Raw genomic sequence first — 27,540 nt, 5'->3', positions numbered from 1 at the left:
AATTTGAAAGCATCAATTCTTTCACACTCAGCCTTCTTTATGGACCAACTTTCACATCCTTACATGACCAACTACTGAAAAAATCCTAGCTTTGACTATACAGTCCTTTGTCAGCAAAGTGATATCTCCGCTTTTTAATGTGCTGTCTAGGTTTTGTCATAGGTTTCTTGCCAAGAAGCAAGCCTCTTTTAATTTCATGGCCACAGTCATGGTCCGCAGTGATTTTGGAGCCCAAGAAAATAAAATCTGTCACTGCTTCCACTTTTTCTATTTGCCATGAAGGGATGGAACTGGTTGCCATGATCTTAGTTTTTTTAATGTTGAGTTTCAGGTCAGCTTTTTCACTATCCTCTTTCACCCTTATCAAGAGGCTCTTTAGTTCCTCTTCACCTTCTGCCATTAGAGTGGTATTATCAGCATATCTGAGGTTGTTACTTCTCCTGGCAGTCTTGATTCCAGCTTGTGACTCAACCAGTCCAGTGTTTCACATGATGTACTCTGCACATAAATTAAATAAGCAAGGTAACAATATAAAGCCTTGACGTACTCCTTTCCCAATTTGGAACCAGTCTATTGTTCCATGTCGAGTTCAAACTGTTGCTTTTTGACTTGCATACAACTTTCTCAGGAGGCAGGTAAGGTGGTCTGATAGTCCCACCTCTTTAAGAATTCTCCAGTTTGTTGTGATCCACACAGTCAAAGGCTTTAGCATAGTCAATAAAGCAGAAATAGATGTTTTTTTGGAATCCCCTTGCTTTTTCTATGATCCAACAGATGTTGGCAGTTTGATCTTTGGTTCCTCTGACTTTTCTAAATTCAGACTGTACATCTGAAAGTTCTCAGTTCATGTACTGTTGAAACGTAGCTTGAAGGATTTTGAGTAAGACCTTGCTAGCATGTGAAATGAGCGCAATTGTGCAGTAGTTTGAACATTCTTTGGCATTGCCCTTCTTTGGGATTGGAATGAAAATTGACCTTTTCTAGTCCTTTGGTCACTGCTGAGTTTTCCAGATTTGCTGGCATATTGAGTACAGCACTTTAACCCACAGCTAAATTCACTATGTCCTCTTGGCTCTCTCCCAACTGCTTCCAAGGGCTGGGATGAGGGTTGGGCAAGTGATGCATTTGCCTGAGGCTAGGGACAAAGTATAATTGGGCACCAAAAATTCGGTAATCAAGAAAAGCTGTATTTCAATGCAACATTTTTAAAAACCAGTATTTTAAGATTTTGTTCATCATTTATTTTTCTGCCTTAATTTGTATTTTTTTTAATATGGCATTAAATTTTACTTGCCTTGATTAATGAGCTTTTTGATGCTCTTGCAGTATTATCTCCTGGGTAAGAGCCTTGATCACATTACTCTCTCATCTCAGTCCTGGCAGTTTATGGAGCCTTCAATCAACACCAGCTGCCTGCAGTGGCAAATCTGGGCTCTGACCCATGAATGGGCAAGTTGGCAACTTACAAGAGTAGAGAAAGTACCTTTCTGTTCAGACCTGTTCAGAAGACTGTGGAGGATGCTGTGAAGATTTCTGTCTGTAGGGAACAATTGCATAAAAGCACAGGTTGAAAGGAACAGCCGTTTACACTAAACCTTCTCTGGGCCAGCCACTTGTTTTCCAAGAAACACTTCTTATATATTGCTTGAATTAAACCTCCTGTTCACAGCTGGGAGGCGTGAGTTAAAAGACTGCTCAGCAGCAGAAAAATATCACTACAGTTGGTCCAGGTTACAGTTACTGAGGGAACTATAACTTTGATTTGTTCAACTGGTAGAAATGTAAATCCTTAAGTGAAGACGAAAGTGCTGTTTTTGAAGATGCTTTTGATCTACAGCTCTGTCTAAAGAGTCCCAGCTGTCATAGGCAATGCAGGGACAGCCACCAGTGACTGCACCAGGGAAGTTTCCAGAAAACAACCCAAGAATTCTAGAATGGACATTTTCTCAGGGCGACTTTAGATAACATTAGTCTTAGAGATAAGCACAGTTGATTTAGCAGCCAAGATGGGGGGGGGGGAGTGTTTAGTTTCAGCACAATTTCTCCAAGCAGCATAGCATCCTAAAGTTGTCTTTCACTCTCTATTTATTACCTTTCCCTCTACCAGGAATATAAACTCAGCTTAGCTTTTTCTCTCCAACCACATTTCCTACCACTTTCAGCGGCATTCTGGGTTCTGGGGAGACGCCTCTGACTCTCCCACTGAGCCTTCCTGCTTCTTGCTCTCTGTTTGTCCTTGGCCTGTTCCCTCCATGTTTTGGGATTCTTTTTCTTCCTTCTTCTTATCCTGAGGGCCTTCAACTGGTGGTTCACAGCCTGAATCTAGTCACAGATGTGTTTTGTTCGGCTTGCCAAGTTACTTACTACAAACCACAGTCCCATCTCTTCCTGTTGCTTCCTAGTATATTTGCCTGGATTCCGTGTGTTTGTTTCTGTCTTACCCCACTACATATCTCAGCTGTGACATCTGAATGCCTTGTGACATCTGCTGCCTTGACAGGCCCCGCCCAGTTTCCCTCCTGTTAAGAAATCATCCTCGGTTCTGTGAGCCCAGCCCTAGTCGCTTTCCCTGCAGTGTGCTGACGACTGCTGGTCTGTTGTGGAGTTCAGCATTCGGTTGTGTGCATCGTTGTTTATTCTTGTCGTATCCGGACTGTCTGGCACGTGTGGAAGGAGGCCCAGCACTTGTTTTTGTTACTTCTCTTCGCAGTGAAGCTTGTGTCTTTCCACCTCTTTGATCGTGAGCATCTGCTGTTTGTCAGGCAGTGTTCTAGGCATAGGGGTGGGAGGCAAAGGTGCTTAAGACTAAATGCTCTTAAATTTACAATGTCTGAGACCTTTTCCTAGGACTCTCCAGCTCTAGTCTGGGGAGTCAATGGTCTATGCATTTTGGGAGGCACACTTGTCCTCTGCCTTTCTCTATGGTTATCAGTCTTACCACTGCCATCATGAACTCTCTGAATATCCAAAGCAGAACTATTTTGAAACCTGGGTTAATTGCCCTCATCTCTGACACCACCCTTCCCCCCATTCCGCCTTGCCCCAGCCCATTTTGAAGACATATATTTACCCCAGTCTCCCAGAATTTTGACACAGACCACCACCTACTGGAAGTGCTCTTATGAACATGCCTCATACCTGGTTTACAGCCTCTCCGTGCACAGGGCTGGTCCAGTCTTATGTTTTCTCTGTATTTCTACATTGCCTGGGCATAGTGCCGGATTCTGAGCAGATACTCAATAATTAATCTTTGTGGTTTGATTGATCCTCCCATCTTCAATTAGTCTACTTTCCAGAAATACATGCTGACACTAATTTTATTTTTTGTGTTCAGCAAAACCTAATGAGAAAGGTAAATCAGCTGCGGTTGTAAATCAGCTTCATATAAAAAGCAGGTACTAACTTTTGAGTACTGTTGTGCTCCTAAAGCTGTTCATGCATCAGTTTAGAATTCAGCATGCATTTTCTGATGGAAATCACGCAGAAGATTAATGGTGGTGAAATTTCCAGGCCAGCCTGTTTGAGCCTGTTTAACCTATAGTGTAATTGAACTCTGGGCAGAGAGCAGAGGCTCATATTTACTTGTTGGCATTACATGAATAGTTCACAGAGACTGTACGTACTTCACCTTACCTGACTCTCATTACAGCACCTTTGAAGTGTCCTTTAAGCCTCATGGATGCAAAGACTGCATCTGTGTTGTTCACTGTCATGTCCTAACATAATACCCATGCAGGTTGGATAGTCAAAAAATAGTTTTCATTGAGTCAAAGTCTAGTCGAAAGAGCTTTGGAGACACACTGACCGTGGATTAGAATCCCGGCTTCCGCTCTCCCAAGCTGCGTGCTCATTGGGAAGTTATATGTCCTGCCTGAACCTGGCTCACCTCTCCATATTTTGTTAGTCATGGCCACCATGCTGATACTCAATGTAGGTTTCTTCTTTCCTTCCCTCTTGCCCTGATGTAATCCCCCTGAAAGCATTTGGTTAATGATGTCTGCTTCCCGGGCTGTACTGGTTGTGGTGGTGGTGACAGGAAGGTGGTTTTTGGTATCAGAGCCTTTCAACCATTTTTGAAGACACGTAAGTTCTATTTCCAGCTCTAGTTCTGACAGTCTGTGTGATCTGAAGCAGGTCACTCAAACATATCTTTGAAAAGTTGATGGATTTCGATTATTTTCAAGCTTTTCCCCTTAAGTATCTCTAAATTTAGGTGAATGAATATAAATTATCAATATTCTGGAGATCTTTCCCAAAGCTGAATTTATTTGAATTCAATCTCATGCTTTATCTTAATTATTCATGCATGCTTTATTTTCTACTTCACGATAGACCCATGTTTTAAAAGTATTCCTGTTATTTGTGAGTCTCCCATAAATGAATGTTACTATAAGCCAAACACTGTGTGAAAGACCTTGTCTGCAGGAATCAGCTCTTACTGTGATCCTGTGAGTGAGCTGTTATCATGCCCCAGTTGCTGATGAGCAAACAAGGCTTACAGGACTTTTAATAAATAGACTTAGGCTACACAGAAAGTTAGTAGCAAAGCCAGAATTCACTCTGTCTGAATCTAAACTTTTCCGTACACCTCATCAAGGGGTAAGTAAAAACTGACTTCCCTTGGCCATCAAATATATTAATAAAAATGCTATGCCAAATTAACTGGAAAAAGCAGAGCGCAAATTGTCTGCAGGCTGCAGACAGATTTTTCAGGCATGAGGGCGAGAAGGTACCATAGAGGAGGTGAGACATGTTGCTGGGCTGGAACTTTGCTTATGGTAGTATTTGTGCAATAAATAATAACCTTGAAAAACTACTCTGCTTAATTTAGAAATGTGCCGAATGGATAATGAGATAGTTGCTTTTGTTAGCCATAATTTTTCCTATACATTTTTGTGAGGGATCAGAAATGTAAAAATGCAGGCAAAGTTGGTATTTTTTAATGTCCCCCTCTGGCTTGACATGTCCCTGTGTGGTTGTGAGTAGGTGGCAAAGGACAGCTATGCCTCAAAGGACCTTATGGACAGGCACTAGAAATCTGATGAACAGAATCTGAAAGGAACTTCTGTGGAAATAGAGTTTTTCTTATGTGAGTAGAGTTAGTCTTTAGAGAACAGAAGTGATGTTTTCATTTCTGGGGACAAGGAATGACATGATTCAGGGAAGATTGGAGAGGAATAGTTATAATCTTCCAAACTTTCAAACAGTCCCAAGAAGACTAAATATTTATCTGCTTGAAGTCTATTCTAGAAGACAAACTATGACACCACATCCTCTTGGTTATAGGCTAGAAGGTGAAATAAGAAGAGGAGATGGTGCCTGCATAAAGAAAAAGAAGGAAAGAAATCACCAGCATCTTTGCTCTTTGAGAATACATAACACATCTGTTATTTTGCATCAAACTCTGAATTGATAAGATTCAACATAAATTTAAGTGTGTTAGTTGCTCAGTTGTGTCTGACTCTTTGCAACTCCATGGACTATAACCCTCCAGGCTCCTCTGTCCATGGAGTTCTCTAGGCAAGAATGCTGGAGTGGCTGCCATTCCCTTCTCCAGGGGATCTTCCTGAGCCAGGGGTCAAACCCGGGTCTCCTGCATTGCAGGAAGATTCTTTACCATCTGAGCCACCAGGGAAGTCCTAAAGTAAATTTAGGCAATATCATTTACCCATCCATTCATCCATCTGTCCAGCCATTCTTCTATCCACTGATACATTCATTTTATATATTTACTCATGTATTTTGTGCTTGGTCTTCTCTGGTGGCTCAGTGGTAAAGAATCTGCCTGCATTGCAGGAGACATGGGTTTGATCCCTGGGTTCGGAAGATCTCCAGAGAAGGAAATGGCAACCAACTCCAATATTTTAAGTGGGAAATCCCATGGACAAAGGAGCCTGGAGGGCTATGGTTCAAGGGGTACAAAAGAATCAGCCAAGACTTCGCAACTAAACAAGCAAAATTCTGTGCTTACTTTTTGTCAAGCAGATGCTTCACTTTGGTCATTCAAAATTGAACTGTGTGGGTCCCTAGTTTTGAGAAGTATGAATAAGGTTTTGTGGGAACCCAGAAAGAAAGACAACTAATCCTGTGTGGGGTGAAATGGGAGTTTAGAGTGGTTGAGTCAGAAAAGGCTTTGCAAGGGTGATGATTGAATTGGGTTTTTGACTGCTGAGTAGAAATTGGCAGGTGGACGAGGAGAGAAGGGTGTCTCAGACACAGGTAGGGCCTACTCTCAGGCCATTCTGCCTCCTCTCTGGGAAGGATGAGCTGACCAAGGGTGGCTGTGTTAGGACTCGGGAGAAACAGAACTGCATCAGACCCAAAAGGCTGAACTCCTTGAAGGAGTTGGTTGCAATTTAAGGCTAAGGTGAGGTAAATTCTGTTTCATGAACACATTGTGACTGTGGGAAGATTAAAATCACCCCAGATCTAGAAGCATTGGAAGCAGAAGACTACTTCTAAGTGTTACACACTTATCAGAAAAAAGCTCAATGTACTTCAAGAATAAACACATGCATTTAGTATAAGATGAACTGGTTATACTAATCAATTATTCCCCTCTCTCACTCTTTGAGAATAAAAAGGGACTGAATATTCAGAAGAAAGAAGACTTCTCTGCTTGCAGCTGGTCAGAAAGGGATCAGAGCCATGGCTTAACATGGCGGGCACTGAGTATATTATGGAGACCAGGAAATAGATGACCTTCTTCTTTTCCAGAAAGCTACCAGAGACCATATATCAAATTGGAAACTTTGGAATTAATAAGAAAAATCAACTGGTCTTTCCTCTTTCAGATGGATTGTAGATATGTAGGTTTGCCACAGAGAGATAGTAAGAGACTTATCTTTCTGAAGAGTTGACTAGGGGTGATAGTAAACATTAGATATGTGATAGAAGTTTAAAAATATTTAAAATCATCATTACAATTAAGGAACAGGGAAGAAAATTACACAAGCTTTATGAACATGAAAACAGACAGACACACACGCTATAGGGGTCAGTGAGGTGAGAAAGAGAGAGAGGGAAGGAGAGAGAGAATGAACTCTGACTTCTCCAGAAGAGGAGAATGCCTTTGTTTTAGGAGGCAGGATTTTATCAGCACCATGGAGAGCAGCACAAATTCCATATTGCTTCTTTATAGAGATGAGTTTCCAGGAAGAGTTTTAATTATATTCAGTCTTAACTGAAAAGACAACACTGATGTCTGTATAACTGCACACATAGATCAGAAGATACACATTCATTCCTCAGATTTATTGCTCTTTTTTGACCAATCCTCTTGTATTTAAGATTAGCCTACTTTCTCCATCCCTTATGGGCAAAGCACAGAGGTTCAAGGGTAAAATTTTAAAGCCTCCTGTTGATGGTAATTTTTCTAAAGTTTTTTGTATAATTGATCTTTAAGTCTTATCAGTGAGTGCAGGCTCTGAATTCTGGCTGAGACACAAGATCCTGGGATGTTTCATGAGACCTGTCTCTGAACTCAGTTTTATGCCTGCCTGATTTGGGAGGGAGAGAGTCCATTAAAAAAAATTGGCAGTAGAGTTTTTATTTGGGGAGACCCTGCTGAGGAAACTAGATCAATCATCACTGAGTGAGCTGTCTAATACCTATATTCTTTGTCTGGAGGATTAGGGACATTTTCACTGTTGGAAAAAGGAGAGAAGATTGTGTATATATTTTGATTTCTCTCTCCCCTGGTCTAAGAACCCCTTAGTCATTTGTGTGGGGCCAAGCTGTGGACCCCATACAATTGAGGAAGTCCATGCCCAGAAGCTTCCAGATTCTACATTCTGATTCCATCCCCTTATCTAAGAATCTCTCCTTACTCTGTACAGCAGTTATGTGACATCTCATATTAGCTTTTCTAATTAATTAATGAAGTGAATCCTGTATCCCCTTATTAAAACTGTGATTACTTATTGTGTGTCAGGTATTTGTGCTAAGAACCTAAAATAATGACAGCCTAGCCCTTATCCTCAAGGATCTCCCAGAGGACTCGCCATCTGTTTGTTGAGCCCTGAAAGGGGATTAGGTAGGACTGGATACGCCATGACCTTTACCTCACAGGAGCTTGTAGTCTTGTGTTCTAATGCTCTTGTTCAGGGCCTCATTTTAACAGGAAAGAATTAGCCTTTAGTCAAAGAATAACATTTGATTCATGGAACCGCAAATATCAACAAATAGTTGGAGGTATATTTGAGAAATCATTTGCAGGATTGTGGGGGGAGAATCATTCTTGTCTGTACAGGCACCTTCTTTGCCTAAAGCCACTGCAGGACTGTGAATGAAGCCTGGTGAAGCAGTGGAATAAAGCAGAGGGAAACAGAGAGGAAGTGTTTGACTCCAGTGGAGGAGAGAGAAGTGGTCAGGAATGGAGGAGTGGGGAAGGCTCTGGGTGATCAGGACACAGAGGGATAGAACTGTATTTAAATCACTTTCTGGATAAATAGCAAAGATTTTCACCGCCAGGGTTTTTCACCACTTCTTATCATATCTTTTAATCATATTCTTATGGATACATAAAATATATTGTCTCATGAACAAGCAAAATGCATTAAAATTAAATAATTTAAATACTTATTTAAACAAATGGGTAATATATAAGCACTTTCTGAATTTTCTGGCCAACAGAGTTTAACAGGGTTCCTATCTGTAGTTTATCTTATTCTTATTCAAACAAGGAATTTTGACATTGCCATAAGACTAGGTAATAATACTGAAAATGAGTTAGTGTACAATTTCTGTTAATTAAAAAAATTATAAATAGCTCACAAGCCCCAGTTCTAAAGTGGAAACCCTAAAGGAGCCCATTTCTGGTGGGCCACTTGTTAATTTGTCTTCCTTATTACATGTATGTATTATAAATAATACAAAGTTTCTATAAAGAGCCATGCACACAACACAGGAGCCTTGCAACCAAGAGGACATAGACTCAAATTCAGCTCCATCACCTATTCTGTGCTTCTGGACAAGTTTAATAAACCTCTGAATTCCCTCATCTGTAACATGGGAAGGACCAGTATAGTAGATTGACAAGATTATTCTGTGAATTAAATGAGATGTGCCTGTAAAGACCTTGTAGAAGTATATGGCATATATTAAGTGCTCAACATTTATTGAACAGTAATAATAATTAGATTAGAATGGACCTTATTTTACATCCTAAAATAGAGTAACACTTATCCCCAGGGTTTTGGTCAAGATGCAGCAAAATAATAAATACAGAACACACAGCTCGGGAGTTGGTGATGGACAGGGAGGCCTGGCGTGCTGTGGTCCATGGGGTTGCAAAGAGTCGGACACGACTAAGCGACTGAACTGAACTGGACTGAACACAGTCCGTTGCCTGACACACAGTATGAATTCAACAGATGTTAGTTGTGTTCTTTATTCATTACTCCTTACACAATCCCCGTAGATTCCTTCTGTTTTGAAGAACAGGAAAGTAGAGCATCTCCAAGGTACATCTTCACAAATGGCTCCACCCAGCCTCCATTCATCAGCATTAAGTTGTTGGACTCTTAGACTTGGGGAGGTTCAGTTTTTTGCACTCTAGGCTGTGTGTTGGAGATCCCAGTGTATTAATAAAAACCCCACAAAACCGCTTACAGAATCTAAATAAAAGCAACATTTCTCTCTAGGCACAATGGTATTTGTGTGTGTGAGAGAGAGAGGTGATAGTTTTGTCACTTTTTTTTGTTGTTGCTTTAAGTAGATTTTTTTACTTGTCATGAAGTGTAGGCAAAAAGCTTTTGATTAATGAAATAAAATATTTCATAGTTGTGCCTTTTACAAAAGCGTTGACCTGTGTGACTTTGCAGTGCTTCTTGCCCACTCTGTCTCAGTACCATTGACAACAGCCCTCTGCGTGTGAGCACCAAGGCTCCATGGCCACCTCAGGAGCACAGGGTGGGGCTCTCCAGGAGGGGAAGCGCCCTCAGCTCTGAACACAGAGCTACCTGCAGTGCACGGCCGTCCCTGGTGTGTGTCCACTCAGTCCTCTGTGAATATGGTTCCTTAGGTGTGTAGCATGCGTGCAAGCTTAGTCGCTCAGTCATGTCCAACTCTTTGCGGCCCCATGGACCATAGCCTGCCAGGCTCCTCTGTCCATGCAGGAATACTGGAGTGGGTAGCCATTCCTTTCTCCAGAGGATCTTTCTGACCCAGGGATTGAACCCAGATCTCCTGCATTGCAGGTTGATTCATTACCATCTGAGCCAGTAGGGAAGCCCAAGGTGTGTGGACTGACTCTCATTTTGTTCCAATTGGGCAATAGTTCTATTTTCTTTATTATTACACATGATTATTGTGAAATTGTCCAACAAATCTTAGCAAGTAAATTATCCCTTTGACCTCATATCTCTTCCTCTCCTCCCTGTTCAAGATTATCACTGTTAATGGTTCCCTATTAATTTTTTCAGAACTTTTGGACATAGAAAAATATTTTTCAAAATATTAATTGGCTTATATCATATGTGGTGCTGTGTAGTCTGCTTGTACTGATATATTAAGTATATCTTTCCGAATCAAGATGTATCTATGTTCCCCTTACTCCATTGTGTGGATAAGCCCAATTTGGGGACATTTATCTTACTTGCTACATTTGGATATTATAAGTGATACAATATGCTAACAACAGCTGTGCACACAAATGTCTGTGTTATTATTTACTTTGGACACATTCACAGAATGATGTATCGTCTATAAAATTCTGCCACATCCATTCATTTCTGTGATCCTAAAAAACGGAGGCAGTGGCAATTACAAGCCTGGACTCTGGGGTCAAACAGACTTGAGTTGGAGTTTGGATCAGTATTTATGTGGCATGTGGCCACAGCCAGAACCTCGGTTGCCTCATCTGTTACTCTTGGATAATTAAAGTATTTCCCTCGTTTCATAGGGGCTTTCAGAATTCCCTAAGGTAATACATGCATGCTGTTGTTCAGTCATCAAGTCATGTCCGACTCTTTGCGACCCTATGGGATGCAGCACTCCGGGCTTCCCTGTCCCTCACCATCTCTTGGAGTTTTCCCAAGTTCATGTCTATTGAACTGGTGATACTATCCAACAATCTTATTCTTTGTCGCCCTTTTCTCCTTCTGCCTTCAATCTTTCCCAGCAAATATATGCATAATATGTAGTAAAAGCTCAAAAAATGTTAGCAATCATGTGCTGGAAATACCTACAGAGAATCATTAGATTCTCAAAGTAACTCTGGTATTGTGGGTGCCATTATGCCACAGATGAAGAAACTGAGGCTCAAAGATGTGAGACTGACCGTCACAAGGAAGGAACACAGTTAGTGGTAGCTCTATAATCTCTCAAGGAGAGACTGTATCTTTAGAATCCTGAAAATCATTGCCAGAGAGGTTTTGGAGAGTTTAAAGCACTTCCCACCTCAGCACTACCATCATACTTTCAAACGTGGAAGGAGCATAGAATTAGACAGAAGTCAGCTCTGGTTCAGACTTGGCCACCAATGAATGGATAATTCCCTAGCAAGTGGAATTATTGTTCCTGTGTAAGCCTCTCTGATCCCTGTATTTCACATCTGGGGCTTCAGTGGGTTTTTAAGATAAGGAAATGAGATTATGCATGTCAAGTCCACATGCACAGCTCCTAGCTTATAGGATGACCTTGAGATTGTTAGGTAACAGCGGTGTGAGAGTAAGAACCCACATCTTCCTTTCCTTTATTGTCTCCCTCTACCACCAACTCAAACTCTCCCCTCTAGAGAAAACTAACCTATAGTGTAAAGACACTCATGACCGCAAGAAGGAATTGCCCAAGTCCTAGCCCGAAAGTGGGGGTTACTCATGGGTAGGAGAGGCAGAGATGATGGGGTGCAGCAAAGACCCCCAGCCAACTTCACTGATCCTGACTCCCATGTCTCTTGAGTCACTAGCTGACTCTTTCACTTGCTTCACACAATGAGCTGTTCTGTGGTAAAGTCAAGTCTTTCAGAATGGAAACCAGTTCTCGTAGGAGGAAAGAAAACAGCATTAAACCCAGAATTAAACTCATGAGAAAATCGCATCACCTCCAGGAGCCAGAGGAGAGAGAGAGGATGACTCCACTCTAGGTGATAGTGGAGCCAGAGGAAAGAGAGAGGATGGCTCTGCTCTAGGTGATAGTGGGCACTATCTTGGAAGTTAGGATGTTTTCTTTCTAGGTTAGTGTTTGTGGTGCTTTCAAGATCAGAAAGAGGTTGAAAAGACTTTTTATATAGGAACACAAAGAAGAGAAAAACAATAGAGTCCATGGATGTTATGGTCAGAACATGCATTATTACTCTTTTGTTAAACAAAGGAGGTCTTTGGATTTAACTCTGTAACTGTGACCTGATAATCTTCATCGTAATACTGAAAAGAGGAGCTGGGGTTGTCCTTGGCATGAACACAAGGGCCAAGGCTGTTCGCATGCTGGAGCAGAGGGAGCAGTCAGTTGGACTTTGCTCGGCAGAACTGATTTTTCATTCTAGCGTTAATGACATGACTGTCACTGGTTACATGACCTTGTAGTACTCACCCACCCACCCACCCTCCCAAGAAAGTTGAAGTTCAAAATCTGAGACATTTGTATTATATAATCTCATTTTCTTGTTATTTAAACATTGACCCATATACTTGTAATTCTTCTAATTAAATTCACTCACTTATAAATATTTAAACATGAAATTTTAGGGTAGACATCTTTGAAAAGATGGTAGATGAAACATAGTTATATCTTTTGCTCCCTGTTAAAAACCTACTGAAAAAATATTAAAGGGAGTTTTATAAAAGGAAGATAGATATCATGTGAAAAAGTAATAAATGACATGATTCATAAGCCAGCAATGCAGAAAACTGAAAATTCATCCAGTCTAAAGCAAAGATTGCCAGCACAGTTTGAGGAAATGGTGATACCGAGTGTCCCTGGAGGTAGGATGAAGGAGAAAAGTTCAAACAAGTAGGATTGGTTGCAAATCTGTGAAAGAAGCAGCCTGACTCTGAGCAGCTGGGTCACTGGACGTTCGTTCTATAAAGAGGATAAAGCAGCAGGTATCTGGACTAGGAGACACCAGGCAAAATCGAAGGGAGTGATGTCTCACTCAAAACAAGGTTTCAGTCGAAGTATGCATCCTGGAAGCTCACAGGCCCAGCACTTTCCTCCCACTCAGCTTCTGCAATGCTGGCAGCCAGGCCTTAGGCCTTCAGACAAGAGCTCAGAAAAGTCTTGTCTGTGTAATCTGACCAGCCCAGACCAGCCCAGAAGAAAGAATTGTATGTACTGATACCTGCGCTGCTCATAGTAATTCCCCAGTCCGATCACCCTGCAGTGAAGCTTCCAGACCACAAGCCCTACTCCTGTGCCCAGGGTTGGCAACCAGCCTTTGAGTTACCCACACTAAAATGTCACCATTGGTTAAAGAGGACTAAGGAAGAACTCTGGGCTTCCCAGGTGGCACTAGAAATGGAAACTGGTTACAGTTTGGAGAACTTTTTAAACGGCTAAATATGAATGTCAAAGTGTCAGTCACTCAGTTGTGTCCAACTCTTTGCAACCCCATGGACTGTAGCCTGCCAGGCTCCTCTGTCCATGAGATTCTTCAGGCAAGAATACTGGAGTGGGTAGCCATTCCCTTTTCCAGGGGATCTTCCCGACCCAGGGATCAAACCTGGGTCTCCTGCATTACAGGTGGATTCTCTACTGTGTGAGCCACCAGGGAAGCCCATGCTAAATATGGGTCAAAGCAAAACTACATACACTACCGCTGGATGGGAAGGAGAAATGGGAAGGACGCAAGGGCCTGATGGGGAAGAGACAGGAATGAGAGTGAGATCCTTGTCTTATATGATGGAGAGCTTGCAGATAGCACGAAAAGGAAGAAAACGTTTGTTTAGAAAAGAGTAATGCAAGCATGTTTTTGGCAACACAGTCATAAATACCGAAATAACAACTTCAGCAGCTAAAAGAAGTAAAGAGGTTCCCCTGGTGAGCAGAACACGAGGCACTGCTGTTTTGTTGCTTTGTTTCTTTAATGAACCTTGGAGAATGTTTTTAAACTACACATATTTGTAACTTTGATAAAAATAATGTCACTTGTACAACGCAGAGTCCTCAAACAGTTAAAAATATCATCTGACGGGGATTTCCACTGGTGGTGGAAGGCGCCCAGCTAAGGCGCCCAGCACAGGGCCCCTGGGTTCCGTCCCTGGTCAGGGAACTAGACCCCACGTGCTGCAACCAAGAGTTCACATGCCACAACTAAAGATCCCTCGTGCTGCATCGAAGATTGACAATCACACGCGTGGCGCCTGCATCAGTCACTCAGTCGTGTCTGACTCTCTACAACCCCACGGACTGTAGCCCACCAGGGTCTTCTGTCCATGGAATTCCTTAGGCAAGAATACTGGAATGGGTTTGCCATTTTCCTCCTCCAGGGAACCTTCCCAACCCAGGGATTGAACCGATAGCTCCTGTGTCTCCTGCATTGCAGGCAGACTCTTTACTTGCTGAGCCTTCAGGGAAGCCTCTGCTTAAGGCATGGTGCAACCAAATAAATAAATATCTGTTAATATCATCTTATGCAATTAGATAGCAAGTTTCAGAGTTTTATTTAATAAACTAGGGTATCAGCTGAACAATGAAAGAGCTGATTTAAAAGTATTTAGGATTATTGATTTTTTGGGGGGGGAGGGAGAACACATGCTTGTAGAAAATTGTCCTTACATATAAGACAACATTCTACAAATCAGTAGAACCTTTAGCAAACCAGCAAAAAGCAAAACTCACATTTGGTCATTTTTCTACAAGTTAACCTTCATCTTCATAGAGCTGTAATCAGTTGTGGATGGTTCAGTTCAGCTCAGTCGTGTCCAACTCTTCGTGATCCCTTGGACTGCAGCACGCCAGGGTTCCCTGTCCATCACCAACTCCCAGAGTTTAGTCAAACTCCTGTCCATTGAGTCGGTGATGCCATCCAGCCATCTCATCCTCTGTCATTCCCTTCTCCTCCTGCCTTCAATCTTTCCCAGCATCAGGGTTTTTTCAAATGAATCAGTTCTTGGCATCAGGTGGCCAAAGTACTGGAGTTTCAGCTTCAGCATCAGTCCTTCCAAAAACTATTCAGGACTGATTTCCTTTCGGATTGACTGGACTCTCAAGAGTCTTCTCTAACACCACAGTTCAAAAGCATAAATTCTTCAGCGCTCAGCTTTCTTTATAGTCCAACTCTCACATCCATACATGACTACTGGAAAAACCAGAGCTTTGACTAGATGGACCTTTGTTGGCAAAGTAATGTCTCTGCTTTTTAATATGCTGTCTAGGTTGGTCATAGCTTTTCTTCCAAGGAGCAAGCGTCTTTTAATTTCATGGCTGCAGTCACCATCTGCAATGCTTTTTAGAGTCCAAAAAAATAAAGTCTGTCACTGTTTCCACCGTTTCCCCTCTCTTTGCCATGAAGTGATGGGACTGGACGCCACGATGTGGATGGTAATCAAACACAATTACATTTCCCGAGAATATTAAGGGGACCGCTCCCCTCTTTTCCAATATGAGCTTGTCAGAAATGTTCTGTTTAAAAAATATGCCTCCTCATTTTGCTTTATTTCCAACTTTCGGATCTTGTTCCTAGACACTTGCCATAAATAAGCTTTAACTTTAAAAATAAGCACAATAAGCATAAAGGAATATTACTGAGTTCTAGCTAGATGCTGCTGTGTACTGCCTGCTCTTCCCTCTTTGTTAAAAAAGGAATCTTGCATGACCTAGAGGGGTGTTAAAGACATATTAGCACTAAAGAGAGATTTTTCTACTTGGTGTTGTCAAAACGGTTAAAGAAAAATTTGAAAGAAGGGGATACCTTTCACACAATTGTATTCAAAGTTAGGAAATGCTGTGTCTGTGTATTACTACTTAAAATTGTCTCCTATATGGTATGCTCTATCACAATTCTGGAAGCACTGTGAGGAAGCAGTAGTTTTGAATCTCATTCCACAGAGTCTTGGGCTGACATCAGGACTAGGATGAGCCAGGAAGGCAGGGGCTGCTCCTCCACCCCCATTTGAGCTCGCCTTTCATTATGTTATATAGTACGTTTCAGCATAAGATTTCATTTAAGGAAAGGACTCCAAGTTCCTTCCAGATCTCACAGCTTATGGTTATTAAAAGAAAAAAGTCACTACAATTTGCAGTGTGTTTAGGTTGGAAAGATTAATTTCTTTGCCAGGGCCATAATAGGAAGACTGACTTTGTCATTTCAATTACAAGCCACCGTTTAGTTCTAGCCTGTAAGACATGTTCCTAGAGGTTCCCTCCCTTGCCTGGCAGCGGAGCAATTAGCGGCGGGTGATTTGTGGCTGCATTTTTACTGCTTAGCGCAGGTTTATCATCTTGAAAGTTTTCCATTTGCATATACGCTGTACATTCTTTGGGTGACATTTCGATATCATTCGGAGTTTAGGTTGTGCATTGCCTTGCACTGCACTTTCTGCTACGTGATGGGACTCCAAAAGCGGGCCAGAACGCTGCTGCAGACCTGGGGGAACGGGAGCTGCAGCCGCCACTCACTGAAGGCTTACTGCGCATTGGCCCTTAGTACTTTTCCTGCAGGACTTTATATTTCAGAACAGTGCTTTGAGGTTTCTATTGTTTGTCACATCTTATAACTAAAAAAAACTGAAATGCAGAGAGGAAAGGTAATTCACCCAAGGTCTTCAGGCTCAAATAAGCAAAACTGAGATTCACACCCAAATCTGTCTGATCTCAAAACACTCTGCTACACAACTTCCCCTTTCGGGAGCTTTCAGAGTGAAATGAATTGAATTTGACAGTTTTCCACTTTTAAATACCAAACTTCCTGAGCAGTCTAATTGATGCTCTTTGGACTAAGAAAAATGGCTATTTAAAAGAGGCAGGGGGCAGGAGGGCAAGAGAAAAAGGTTTTATTATCTGTATTGGTAAAGGAAGAGATGTAATCCTAGAAAAAAATAACATCAAATGGAATCTATCATATAAATTTGCAGTGGGCTTAAGTTGATGAAATGGCAAAGGAATACAGAGAAGATAAGGGAGTAATGAAAAAAAGCACTGAAGATTTCTTTAAAGGGAAAGAAAAGGTTAGAAGTCACCGAAGGCAGTTGGAAACTGGCTCAATTGAATGCAGAGTCTGTCCGTTTTGATGTATGGAAGAGGCTAATGAGGTTTCAAAGTAACAACCAGAGATCTGCGTCCCTGTTCCAGCCAGTCTGGGTGAGATTGGATGAGGGGAAGGTTCTGCAGCCAAACTTCTGGGTTTGAATCCTTTTTCCCTGACTTTCTAGCTGGCTCTCTCTGTACAAATTACTTGACCTCTCTGGCTTCAGTCTCCTTAACTGAACAATGGAGATCATAATATCATCCATCTCGTTGTGAGAGGAGCTAAAGTGTTTAGCAGTGTGCCAGGACTTAGTAAACTATAAGCATCGTGCTCACATGGTGCAAGAAATAGGAGACTGTAAACCAGCAAAAAGGCTTAAAGAAACAAAGGGGAAGGAGACCAGGAGGGACATTCACCTGTAGCCAGGAAGTAAAGGGGCATGTTCTCTTGCCCACTTGAGCATCAGGAGGAAAACGTAAGATGTGGGGAAAGGCAGGATAATGGGGAGCTCAAGCCTAGCAAGAGACTGAGGTCTGGCTGAACTTAATGGAGTCTGAGAATTGTTTCTGTAAAATACATGCTCTGATGGCAGCTCTGGTGGCAGAGGTCCTGCAGTGAGCTCCACAGGGCTGGGGAATCAGGGATTAGCCAGCATATAGAAGTGAGTGTAGGGCAGAGAGGGAAAGAAAGCTCTGGGTTATTTATCTTTGGGTGCCAAGAGTCACTGAAGGCCCATTGGGAGGGAAGGACATTTTTTAATAAGCACTTCTTGTTTTCTTATTCTCTCTTTTGCAACTGTGAACCTATTTTCCATTCATTTGTTACATTAAGAGATAAACCATAGTTACGCTGGATGCAGCAAAGATATATAAGGTGCTTCATGAATGAGTGAATGGTCACCTGCTTTTTCAGCCACCATTTCTTTATCACTTTCTTTATGTCAGGCTATTGTTAGGTCCTGGAGTCACAGGATGTTCCCAAATCCAAACCTTCATTTCTAGCACTTCACTGTGTTGTGTCATGGTTCTTAGCTGTCAGAATAACCCACGTGCAATTCAGAAATCGCTGATGTCCAGGGTTTATCTCAGACCTGCAGTTTTTCCTGCAGTGGAATTAGGCAAGTGAATTTTTTCAGAATTCATTTTTCACTTTTATGTTCACATCAACCATGAAAGACTGGTTAGAAAACTTTTCACGGTTTATAAATAAGAAACCTGAAGCTCAGAAAGGTTAAGATGATAAGTGAGGTCACACAGCAGATGAGGGCAAAGTTGGAACTCAGGTCTAGAGCTACTGAGTTTACAATCCCACAGCCTTTCCACTTGGCCACGACTACTCTCCCAAGTATGCATGGATGAAACTCTGTGTCTTAAGTCTATGCAGGTAAAGGGACCTGAGGACACAGGCAGACATACGTAAAACACTTCCCTGCCACAGCGTGTGCTCAAAAGCACCACCAAGTCCTACAAGGTTCAGGGACTTGGATTTAAAGTGGCAGCACCCTGTGAATGTTACGCCCTGGCTCATCGTTGACTGCTTTCCTCCAAAGTGGATAAAGCACTTTCAACTGCACGAGCTCTCCCGTAGTTACGGTTTTCATTACCTAACCCCAGTCCCAGCTACAGAAACACTGCCTTCTTTTTGTCTCTCCAGCCTAGACTCCAGCCTAGAGGTAACAGCAGCTGCCTGCCATTGTTAATCCTTAGGTTACCTTGGTGTCTCAGCTTTTTCATCACCTGTATAACCAGTCTCCTGCATTAAATTCCCTCTTACTCCAGGTTAGATCCTGTTACACGGATGAAGAAACCAAGGTTCAGAGAAGTTAGGTAACTCATCCAATATAATATAGTAATTCTCGACAGAGTTAGTATTCTGAACCGTAAGTTTCTGATTCCAGAGTTTAAGTTCTTAATTACTGACTTAAGTTTAAGGTGGTTAGTGAAGTTCCTGGTGCCCCAAGCAGGTGGTGATGGCAAGGAAGCTCGATGGCGATGATGGTGCTGCTGCTGGTACTGTTGGTGGTGGGCGTGGTGATCGCCATGCTTACCATTGTCGCGCGTCCTTTGGAAGCGGTGTGCAGACATTGTACAGTGTCCTGGTTGTCACACAGATGTCTCTGTGTTACAGGCCTTCACCTACCACCACATCCAAGAAATCATGGTCCAGCTGCTTCGCACGGTCAACCGGACAGTCATCACGATGGGGCGGGATCATGTTCTGATTGTAAGTAGATCTTTTCCTCTTGTCAAACATTCCAAACTGTTTGGGGTCAAGGGATGAATTTTCTGGAACATTGGTCATATTAAATGCCCAGCAACAATTGTTGCTTTGTTTTGGATTATAAAGGTCAGATTTTTCCTACGTGGGTTGGGAGAACATGAGAGTTAACTCGAGTTGCTAAAATAAAATTGGGCTTAGGACTTGTCTCCCAAGATGAATGTAGCAGGTAAGTGGAGCCTCTCTTAGTCTCAACTTCCTCATCTATAAATGGTGGAAAGTTCTGTCACCAGAGAGAAGATTTTGTAAGTAAGGCACATCCAACTGTGTCACTCCTTTGCTCAGTCTTGCTAGTGGTCTTCCATCTCACTCAGTATAAAACCCAAACCATTGCTAGAACATGAAATGCCCTCCCCGCCTTGATGGTTCTTTTATGTGTTTCTCCCACACATAAAACATTATTCCATTTGCTATTCCCTCTGCTTGGCCTGTCTCTTCCTTGCTTATACCCTGATGTTAATCAAATCTTGGCTTAGGTGCCACCTTATCAGAGAGACTTCCCTGCCTGACTGCTCTGTCCACAGTATCCAGCACTTGTCCGTCTGCTTTCCGTCTCTATACCTTGCTCCTTCATGTTTCTTAGTTTAGTTCAGTTCATTTCAGCCGCTCAGTTGTGTCCAACTCTTTGTGACCCCATGGACTGCAGCACACCAGACTTCCCTGTCCATCACCAACTCCCAGAGCTCACTCAAACTCGTGTCCATCGAGTCGGTGATGCCATCCAACCATCTCATCCTCTGTCGTCCCCTTCTCCTCCTGCCTTCAATCTTTCCCAGCATCAGGGTCTTTTCCAGTGAGTCCATTCTTGGCATCAGGTGACCAAAGTATTGGAGTTTCAGCTTCAGCATCAGTCCTTCCAATGAATATTCAGGACTGGTTTCCTTTAGGATTGACTGGTTTGATCTCCTTGCAGTCCAAGGGACTCTTCTAGTACTTATCACTATATAAGTGATATATATCTGTATATATCTATGTGTGTGTATGTGTGTGTATGTGAATGTATTATATATATATATATATAATTTTATTTCTTTGCTTATTGGCTGGCTCTTATTGTAATAATATGAGCTGAAGAATGAAAAGATCTTTGTCTGTTTTGTTCATTTGTATCTCCAGACCCTTCAGCAGTGCCTGGAATATAGTAGGTACTTGATAAACACTTGTTGAGTGAATGAATGAGTGAAGGAAAAAATGAAATGCACCAGGCAGGAACTCTAAAGTTTAATGGAGACAAGTGCTACTCAGCTTTGATTGATTGAAACTATGTGGGATTAGCTATACAGCTGCCAGAACTCCCAACTTCTCAAGACAAGCTGAAAATTCCCATATTTTATGTGAAATTTCCTGATGTTTAAGGGTTGGCAGCTGCTTTAAAATATTTATAAACATTTTATGATCCCCAAACATCTGGATTCGGCTTTCAGAAAGCCAGTTTGAGATCTCTACTTTAAAATAGTATGATATGAGCCAGGTTTGGGGATGTCGACTATCAGTAACTATAGTCCTGCTTCCTGGATACAGAACATATGGTGCTGAGGGTTTATTCTAACAGTTGCTGGGCAGGTATTTGATCCCTGCTTCGAAGCAGCTGAGTGTAACAGTCTTCTTTCTCCCCATTCAGTCCCGTCTACTCATGTGGGTGCTTGGTTCCTAGTGGTGACATCCATGGAGGGCACCAGCAGTGCCTTCTGAAGCAGAGAGCCATGTGAATCATCCTCTGTCATCTGTCCATCCTTCCACCTTTAGAGCATCACCATTATTTTTTATTCAGTTACAAGTTTCCACATCTGTGGTTCCCGTAATGCACCTTAGATAAGCATTTTATGACCTCCCTAATCTTTATTCCTTCTCTTTGGAGCCAGACCTAAAGACGATCATCAATCTGTTTGGCTCATTCCATATATAGCAGGCTCTTAAGTCTCTGTCTCTTTTTTAGAGCAGTGAGTCTTTAAAACAGTGCCTGGACCATAGAAAGCACCAAGTAATTGGCGTCTGTTATTATTTTGCTTTCTCTCGGGTGCAGTGTGTCTCTCTGTCCCTTCACATCAGCAACATAGTCAGGCGAGCCGAGTCTGGCCGTTTCATGCTAAGACCTTTGTTTGGTGCCGTGTCCCGGTTGCTTGCCCTCCAATGCACACTGCTCACTGCTGGTCTGTTAATGTTTGCCAGGACATTCCCCTACTCTAGAATGTTCAGCGGCTCCCTACTGTCTGCCAAATTAAGGTATAAATGCACTAGTCTGGCCATTCTCAGCTTCTGTGATCTGGCCATAACCAAAATTTTCAGCCTTTTCATCTACTTTTATCCATCCACAGTATCTAGCCAAAGTGGATATCGGCATATTGCCCCAGCTGCAGCCTGGCGTGCTGCAGTCCTTGGGGTATCAAAGAGTCAGACACGACTGAGCAACTGAACTGAACTGAACTGATGTTGCCCAAACGTGCCTGGCACTTGTTCACTTTCATGCTGCCTTCTTTGTCTGGAATTGTAATCCTACCTAGTCTTCTAGGTCCAGCACAAACAGACTCCCCTGTAAAGCTGCCCCAACCTCATCAACCTGGTTGAGATCTCCCCATTCTTCTAAATCACACAGCTCTCTAATCTTTCTTTTTTTTAACAGCTTCATAAGATATAATTTACATACCTTTAAATTTAACCATTATAAGTATTCAGTTTGATGAGCTTTTATAATGCATACAGTTGTGCAACCATAACCATAATTTAGTTTACAATACTTTTTCACCCCAAAAGTCCCGTTTGCAGTGACTGTCCACCCACCCCTACCTCTTTACCCCTACGCTAGCTAGGTCAGCAACCACTGTTTTCTGTCTATAGATTTGCCTTTCCTGGAAATTTCATATAACTGAAATCATACAGTTGGAGGCCCTTTGTATCTGGCTTCTTTTCGTGAATAGTTTTTTTTGAAGTTTGTCTATATTTTAGGGTATTTCAGTATGAAATTGCTTTTAATTACTAAAAAGTATTGCACTGTATGAATATATTACATTTTGTTTATTCTTTTTCAGTTGATAGATATTGAATTGTTTATGATTTTTGGCTATTATGAGTACTGTTGCTGTGAACATTTACATGTAAATTTTGTGTGAACAAACTGTAATTTCTCTCGGGTAGAAATGTAGGAGTGGAATTGCTGGGGCCTACGGGAAGTGTGTGTCTAACCTTATAAAAGCCTGCCAAGCTCTTTTCCCTGTTTTGCATTTTACTTTCCCATCAGTGTACGGGTGTTCCGTGTTCGCCCGCATCCTCAGCAGCACTTGATACTGTCAGTCCTTTGGGTTTTAACAGTTCTAGTGGCACCTCATTGTGGTTTTCATCTGTGTTTATCTGACGGCTGTTGGTACTGAGCATCTTTTCCTTTGCCTGTTTTGTTTCGTTTCTAAGTCATTTTCATCCGTGAAGTTGACATCTATATTCTTCTCTTGTACCATAAGACTTGAAACTTGGACCTATCTGTAAAATGGGGGTAATAACAGACCTTTTTCATAGAGTTGCTGTGACAATTAAATGTAGTAATACCTGAGAAGCACTTGCATGTGTGTTTCTTCTACATAGTATGCATCTGTTTATTCACGCAGCATTTTCTGAGAGCCTCTTATACACTCAGCACAAAGGCTCAGAAATGAGTCTGGGCCTGCAGGAAAACCATGCCCTCCAATGGGATACCTCTCAAGTACCTCACACTCACTGTATCCCAATCCCAACTCATCACGAACCCCCTGGAGTCTCCACCACACTGCCAGCACTCACCATCTCAGCTTATGGAGCTGACCTCCTAGAACTGAGGCGCTGCCCTTGGCCCCTCCCTCACCGCTGCCACTTCTAGCCACCCGCCAAGTCCTGCTGTTCTCAGCACCTCTGACCTGGTGCCTCCCCACCCCACTCCCCACTCGGCTCCCAGCACCCCAGGTGACACACTCAGTCATCAGGCTTGCCACACTTAGTCATTTACGAGGGCGTTTTCTGACTTCTGTGCTCATGACCGCTACATTCCATGGACTGCCATGAGGACAGGGACCACATTTAACTCATCCTTTTTATCCTTCTCACCTAGCAGGGTACCTGGTTTACTGTGGATGCTCAATAAATGTTTGTTGAGCAAAGGAATGAGTGAAATACTCCCTGAAAGTGTGGTGCTATACTATACCTTCATATTTTTGTATATGCTTTTCTCTCAATTTAGGTTGCCTTTCCTTTTTCAGAGAACACTTTTTCTGAATACCAGGAACCCACATTTCAGGAAGTGTGGGTAGAGTGTAAAGAATTGCCTGTTTAGACTTTCCCTGCCCTGCCCAGGCCTGATGCTGAGCTTCCCTGGTGGCTCAGTTGGTAAAAGAATCTGCCTGCAGTCCGGGTTTGATCCCTGGCTTGGGAAGATCCCCTGGAGAAGGGAAAGGCTACCCACTCCAGTATTCTGGCCTGGAGAATTCCATGGACGAAGAGTCCATGCAAAGAGTCGGACATGACTGAGAGACTTTCACTTCACTTCACTCCAGCCTAACGCTGGGAGCCTTGCAGTTCTGAGTTGCTAGCTGTGTCGTTAGTCTCAGTGACTCTTGGATTCGCTGCTGTAATTACAGTGATGAGAGTGCCGAGTAGAGAGTACTAGAGATGTGTAGCAAGCACACCTCACTAGAAACAGGGATGTGCCTAAACTTTTGTTGTTCTTTAGATGCTAAGTCCTGTCTGACTCTTTTGCAGCCCCATGGATTGTAGCGCACTAGGGTCTTCTGTCCATGAAATTTCCCAGGCAAGAATACTGGAGTGGATCACCATATCCTTCTTCAGGGGCCTGAACTAGAAGGAAGAAATAAAACAGGTCTTTCCTAAGATTTAGCTTCATTTTCATAAAATAGGCCTTTCCAGCAATTCTTAGAACTATCTCATCCAAATTAAAGAAAATTATGTTGGAAAGTAATTACTCAGAGGTCAGGGGTCTCTGTATTAGCACTGAAGGCCCCAATTTAAATTCAAATTGAAATTTGACAAGGAGACGAGATTGCCATTCCAACCATCACTTTAAATTTTCCAGATATGATTTTTATTGGCTGGTTTCCATTACTTGGGAATATTAAACAATCAATATTTATGACAAAAACCAGAAGCATCTAGTTCTGAAATCCCAAGAGGCCTCGACTGGGTGTAGGCGGCATTGCTCTTGTGTCACTACGTGGGGTTAATAGTGACTTTTTTTTCTTATTTGTAGGAGTAGACACGTTGCAATAGAAGGTGTTGGTATTAAAATTACAGAAGCCCTAGCTAGGGTGGATTGATTCTTGTGTGCAGCACATTGTAATTATCATTTGCTGGAAATAGCCATTCCTGAGTTTTCTCTGTAGACCATCTGCCTGAACAATGGAATGTTGATGGTAACAAATGAGCAAAAGGAAATTTTTACAAAAAGAAAAACAAACTTTTACATGGCTGCTTCTCTCTCTTCCTCTCTTTGCCAGAGTCTAATCTGTCAGATAAATGTTTATTTACTGAAATGACCAAAGATTTTGACTTTGATGCTGAGAAAGGCAGCGTGGTTTGGTAGAAAGGACCTTTTGGATAAGGGCAAGTAGGAGAAAGTTTCCACACTCTAGACCTTGCACAGTGAACTGTATTATTTTTTGAGATCTTTGTCATATATCTAAGTTTCCTAATTTGGCCAATGCCCATCCTCTTTCTCTCTTTCCCTGCCTTCTGAGGCCCTGAGTCAGGGGCAGAAAATAGATTTCACTTTATGTGCCAGCTCTGGTGGGTTGGCAATGGCTGCCTGTTGTACTGTGTTGAAAAAAATTCTCAGGCTACATCTTGGCTCAGTGGGAAGAAGTGCTGAATTGATCTGTGATGTCTGTTACAAGCATAAGATTAGAGAACAGCAATGTGTACAAGATTCTTGCAAATATTATGTATTGACTGAAGTAATTGGTGTTTTCTGGCTTAATCCAAAAGCTCCTTTATAACCAATATTCCCTTTCACATATTCTTAGCTCTTTAAGAAGGTTGTAGTGTAAGAGCAAACATGCAATGGAAAAAGCCAGTAATCTAAGAGTGTGCATTTTTACCAGGGAATGGTTTCTATGTGCTACAGTCATATTTTATCCAGTGTAAGATGCACCATGATTTTATGATCTCAGTAGAAGGAGATCTTGCTACCAATTAAACTGCAGCAAGGTAGTATATTATTGCACTGATTGTAATCTCGAGAGATTGCTAAAATATAAGAAAGTTTAACTGAAAATCCCTATTGTGCGATGGAGTTCATTTTTGAGGCTCACAGGTAAGTGTCACCCCCTCCCATTGGTCAGGAGAATAGACTGACTGAGCTTCCAAAGATGGAAACATCACAGTGAAGGTCACATGGCTAGTAGCAGGATGGGATGTGAACCAAGGCACCTCTGACATCAGACCGTGGGTACCTTGTGTTGTCCCCAGGTCTCAAAGTGTGGGGGAAAATGTCCAAGTTCACCCGTACAGGTGAGGGGGCATCAGAGAACCCCTCTCTGGCTTATGAGTCCTGCTGCTGACTGCTCTAGAAAAGGCTGTGCCCAGCCTCTGGCCTCCCACTGCAGAGGCTGGACAATCCCACAGGGAGAATCAGGAATCCTGAGCACCACCAGAAGTTCTTAGAAGGGAAATGATCTGATAATTTTGTTGAAATTAGGATCTAGCTTTATTTTAGGTAGTTAAAATCAGCCTCTTGGTGATATATTTTGGGCCTAATTACCCCAGTTTTCACAGAGGAGCCTACCGAGTGATTAAATACAGGTAAATGCAGTTGAGATGAGGCTAGCTCCAGAATTTCAGAGCAGTTTATTCAAAAAGGAAAAAAAAAAAGTGGAAAACATCCCTCAAAAAGCACCTGAGTCATCAGAGAGCCAGGATTTCAAAGCTCTGACTTCTCTTTCCAAACGACAAATGGCCCACCGGCTTGATTACTCTCTGCCACCTGTGAGCCCAGCGACTCAGGCGGCCTGTGCAGGGGCATGGCGGCAGTGCCAGTCCCACCCACATCAAGCCCATCCCGTGGAGAGCACCTCTGAGGGCAGTCCAGGACCTGAGGAGTTGGGGGACTCGACCGGAAGTGGTCAGTTGACTCTTGACCTTCACTTGGTGACTTAACACTTCATTAAAAAATGATGTGTATACTAAAGCTCTCATTTATTGAGAAAACATCGGTGTTCCAGGCGGAAAGTTAAGTCACCATATGTGCTTCACCTCACTTAATCTGCATCAGGTACTCGTATTTTACAAATGAAATAACGAGCATGGAAAGGTTATGTAGCTTGCCTCTGACCACACAGTTTCTTTGTTGAAAGAGCTAGAATTTGAACCCAAGGGGTGCCATTGCTAGAGTCCCTGATCTTAAATAGAATATACTTAACTACTACTTAAATATACTTAAATAAGATATACTTAAATACTCCTACACTATTAATACCTTAAATTGCTATTTAGGCATCAAATATTCTAAAGGTCATAATGAGCACCTTAAACCTAGCTGCCTTTCTGCCTAGACCGTGGAACCTAATGGGATGACTGTGTGGTAACTTTTAGAAACCTATAAGATGGCATAAAATATTGGTGGTTTTATGATGGCAATGATATCTTTAGGATCAAGCTGTTCAATTCTGGTGACTGAACCATAAAAACCTGTGAAATCAGAATAATTTTCTGTTTATTTGAATGTTGGTGCTTATGAAATAGCAGATCTTACAGAAGACAATGCAGAATGGAGACAAGGAGATTCTAAAGGGCTTTGGAAGGACAAAGAGTCGTCTTCTTCCACATGCAGCTCTTCTCTATATTCTGCTCATTCTAGTCTAAAGACCTCTCAAAATGAAGCGCTTCTCTCTCCCACTGATGCCACAAGCCTGGGTCTGGCCATGACTATCTCTCACTGCTGCCGTTGCTACAGCTTCTAATAAGACACACTCCCTTCTTTCTCGTTCTGTTCCAGTTCTTCACACTGGCCAACTTGGTCTTCTAAAGTAGCACTTCTCTTGGAGATAAAGCATCATTGGCCCCACAGTTTCCCAGGATGAAGGCCCAGCTGCTCAGCATGGCTCTCGGGCACCCAGTCCAGGCTATGCCTTTCCCCGGTGCCCCTTAACTCCCACACTTGTGCCAGC

The 27,540-nt window shown here is 42.3% G+C and overlaps 1 protein-coding gene across 3 annotated transcripts in view; it reads left to right on the top strand.

Annotated features, from left to right (window-relative positions):
• The window catches only part of DOCK2 (dedicator of cytokinesis 2), a 458,684-nt gene that overhangs the window by 185,283 nt on the left and 245,861 nt on the right, over window positions 1–27,540 (top strand). For all 3 annotated transcript variants that reach the window (XM_086362249.1, XM_086362250.1, XM_086362251.1), the window contains one exon: window positions 19,253–19,348. In XM_086362249.1, coding sequence (XP_086218375.1) covers window positions 19,253–19,348 — 96 coding nt within the window. The remainder of the gene's footprint in view (window positions 1–19,252; window positions 19,349–27,540) is intronic.

This window comes from Bos grunniens, chromosome 20, assembly GCF_055505025.1.
Source record: "Bos grunniens cultivar Pamir isolate PY7600 chromosome 20, Bosgru_T2T1.0, whole genome shotgun sequence".
In the NCBI taxonomy this organism is placed as follows: domain Eukaryota; kingdom Metazoa; phylum Chordata; class Mammalia; order Artiodactyla; family Bovidae; genus Bos; species Bos grunniens.
The sequence above is the reverse complement of the archived record's forward strand: the minus strand, read 5'-3'. Positions and strand labels throughout refer to the sequence as shown.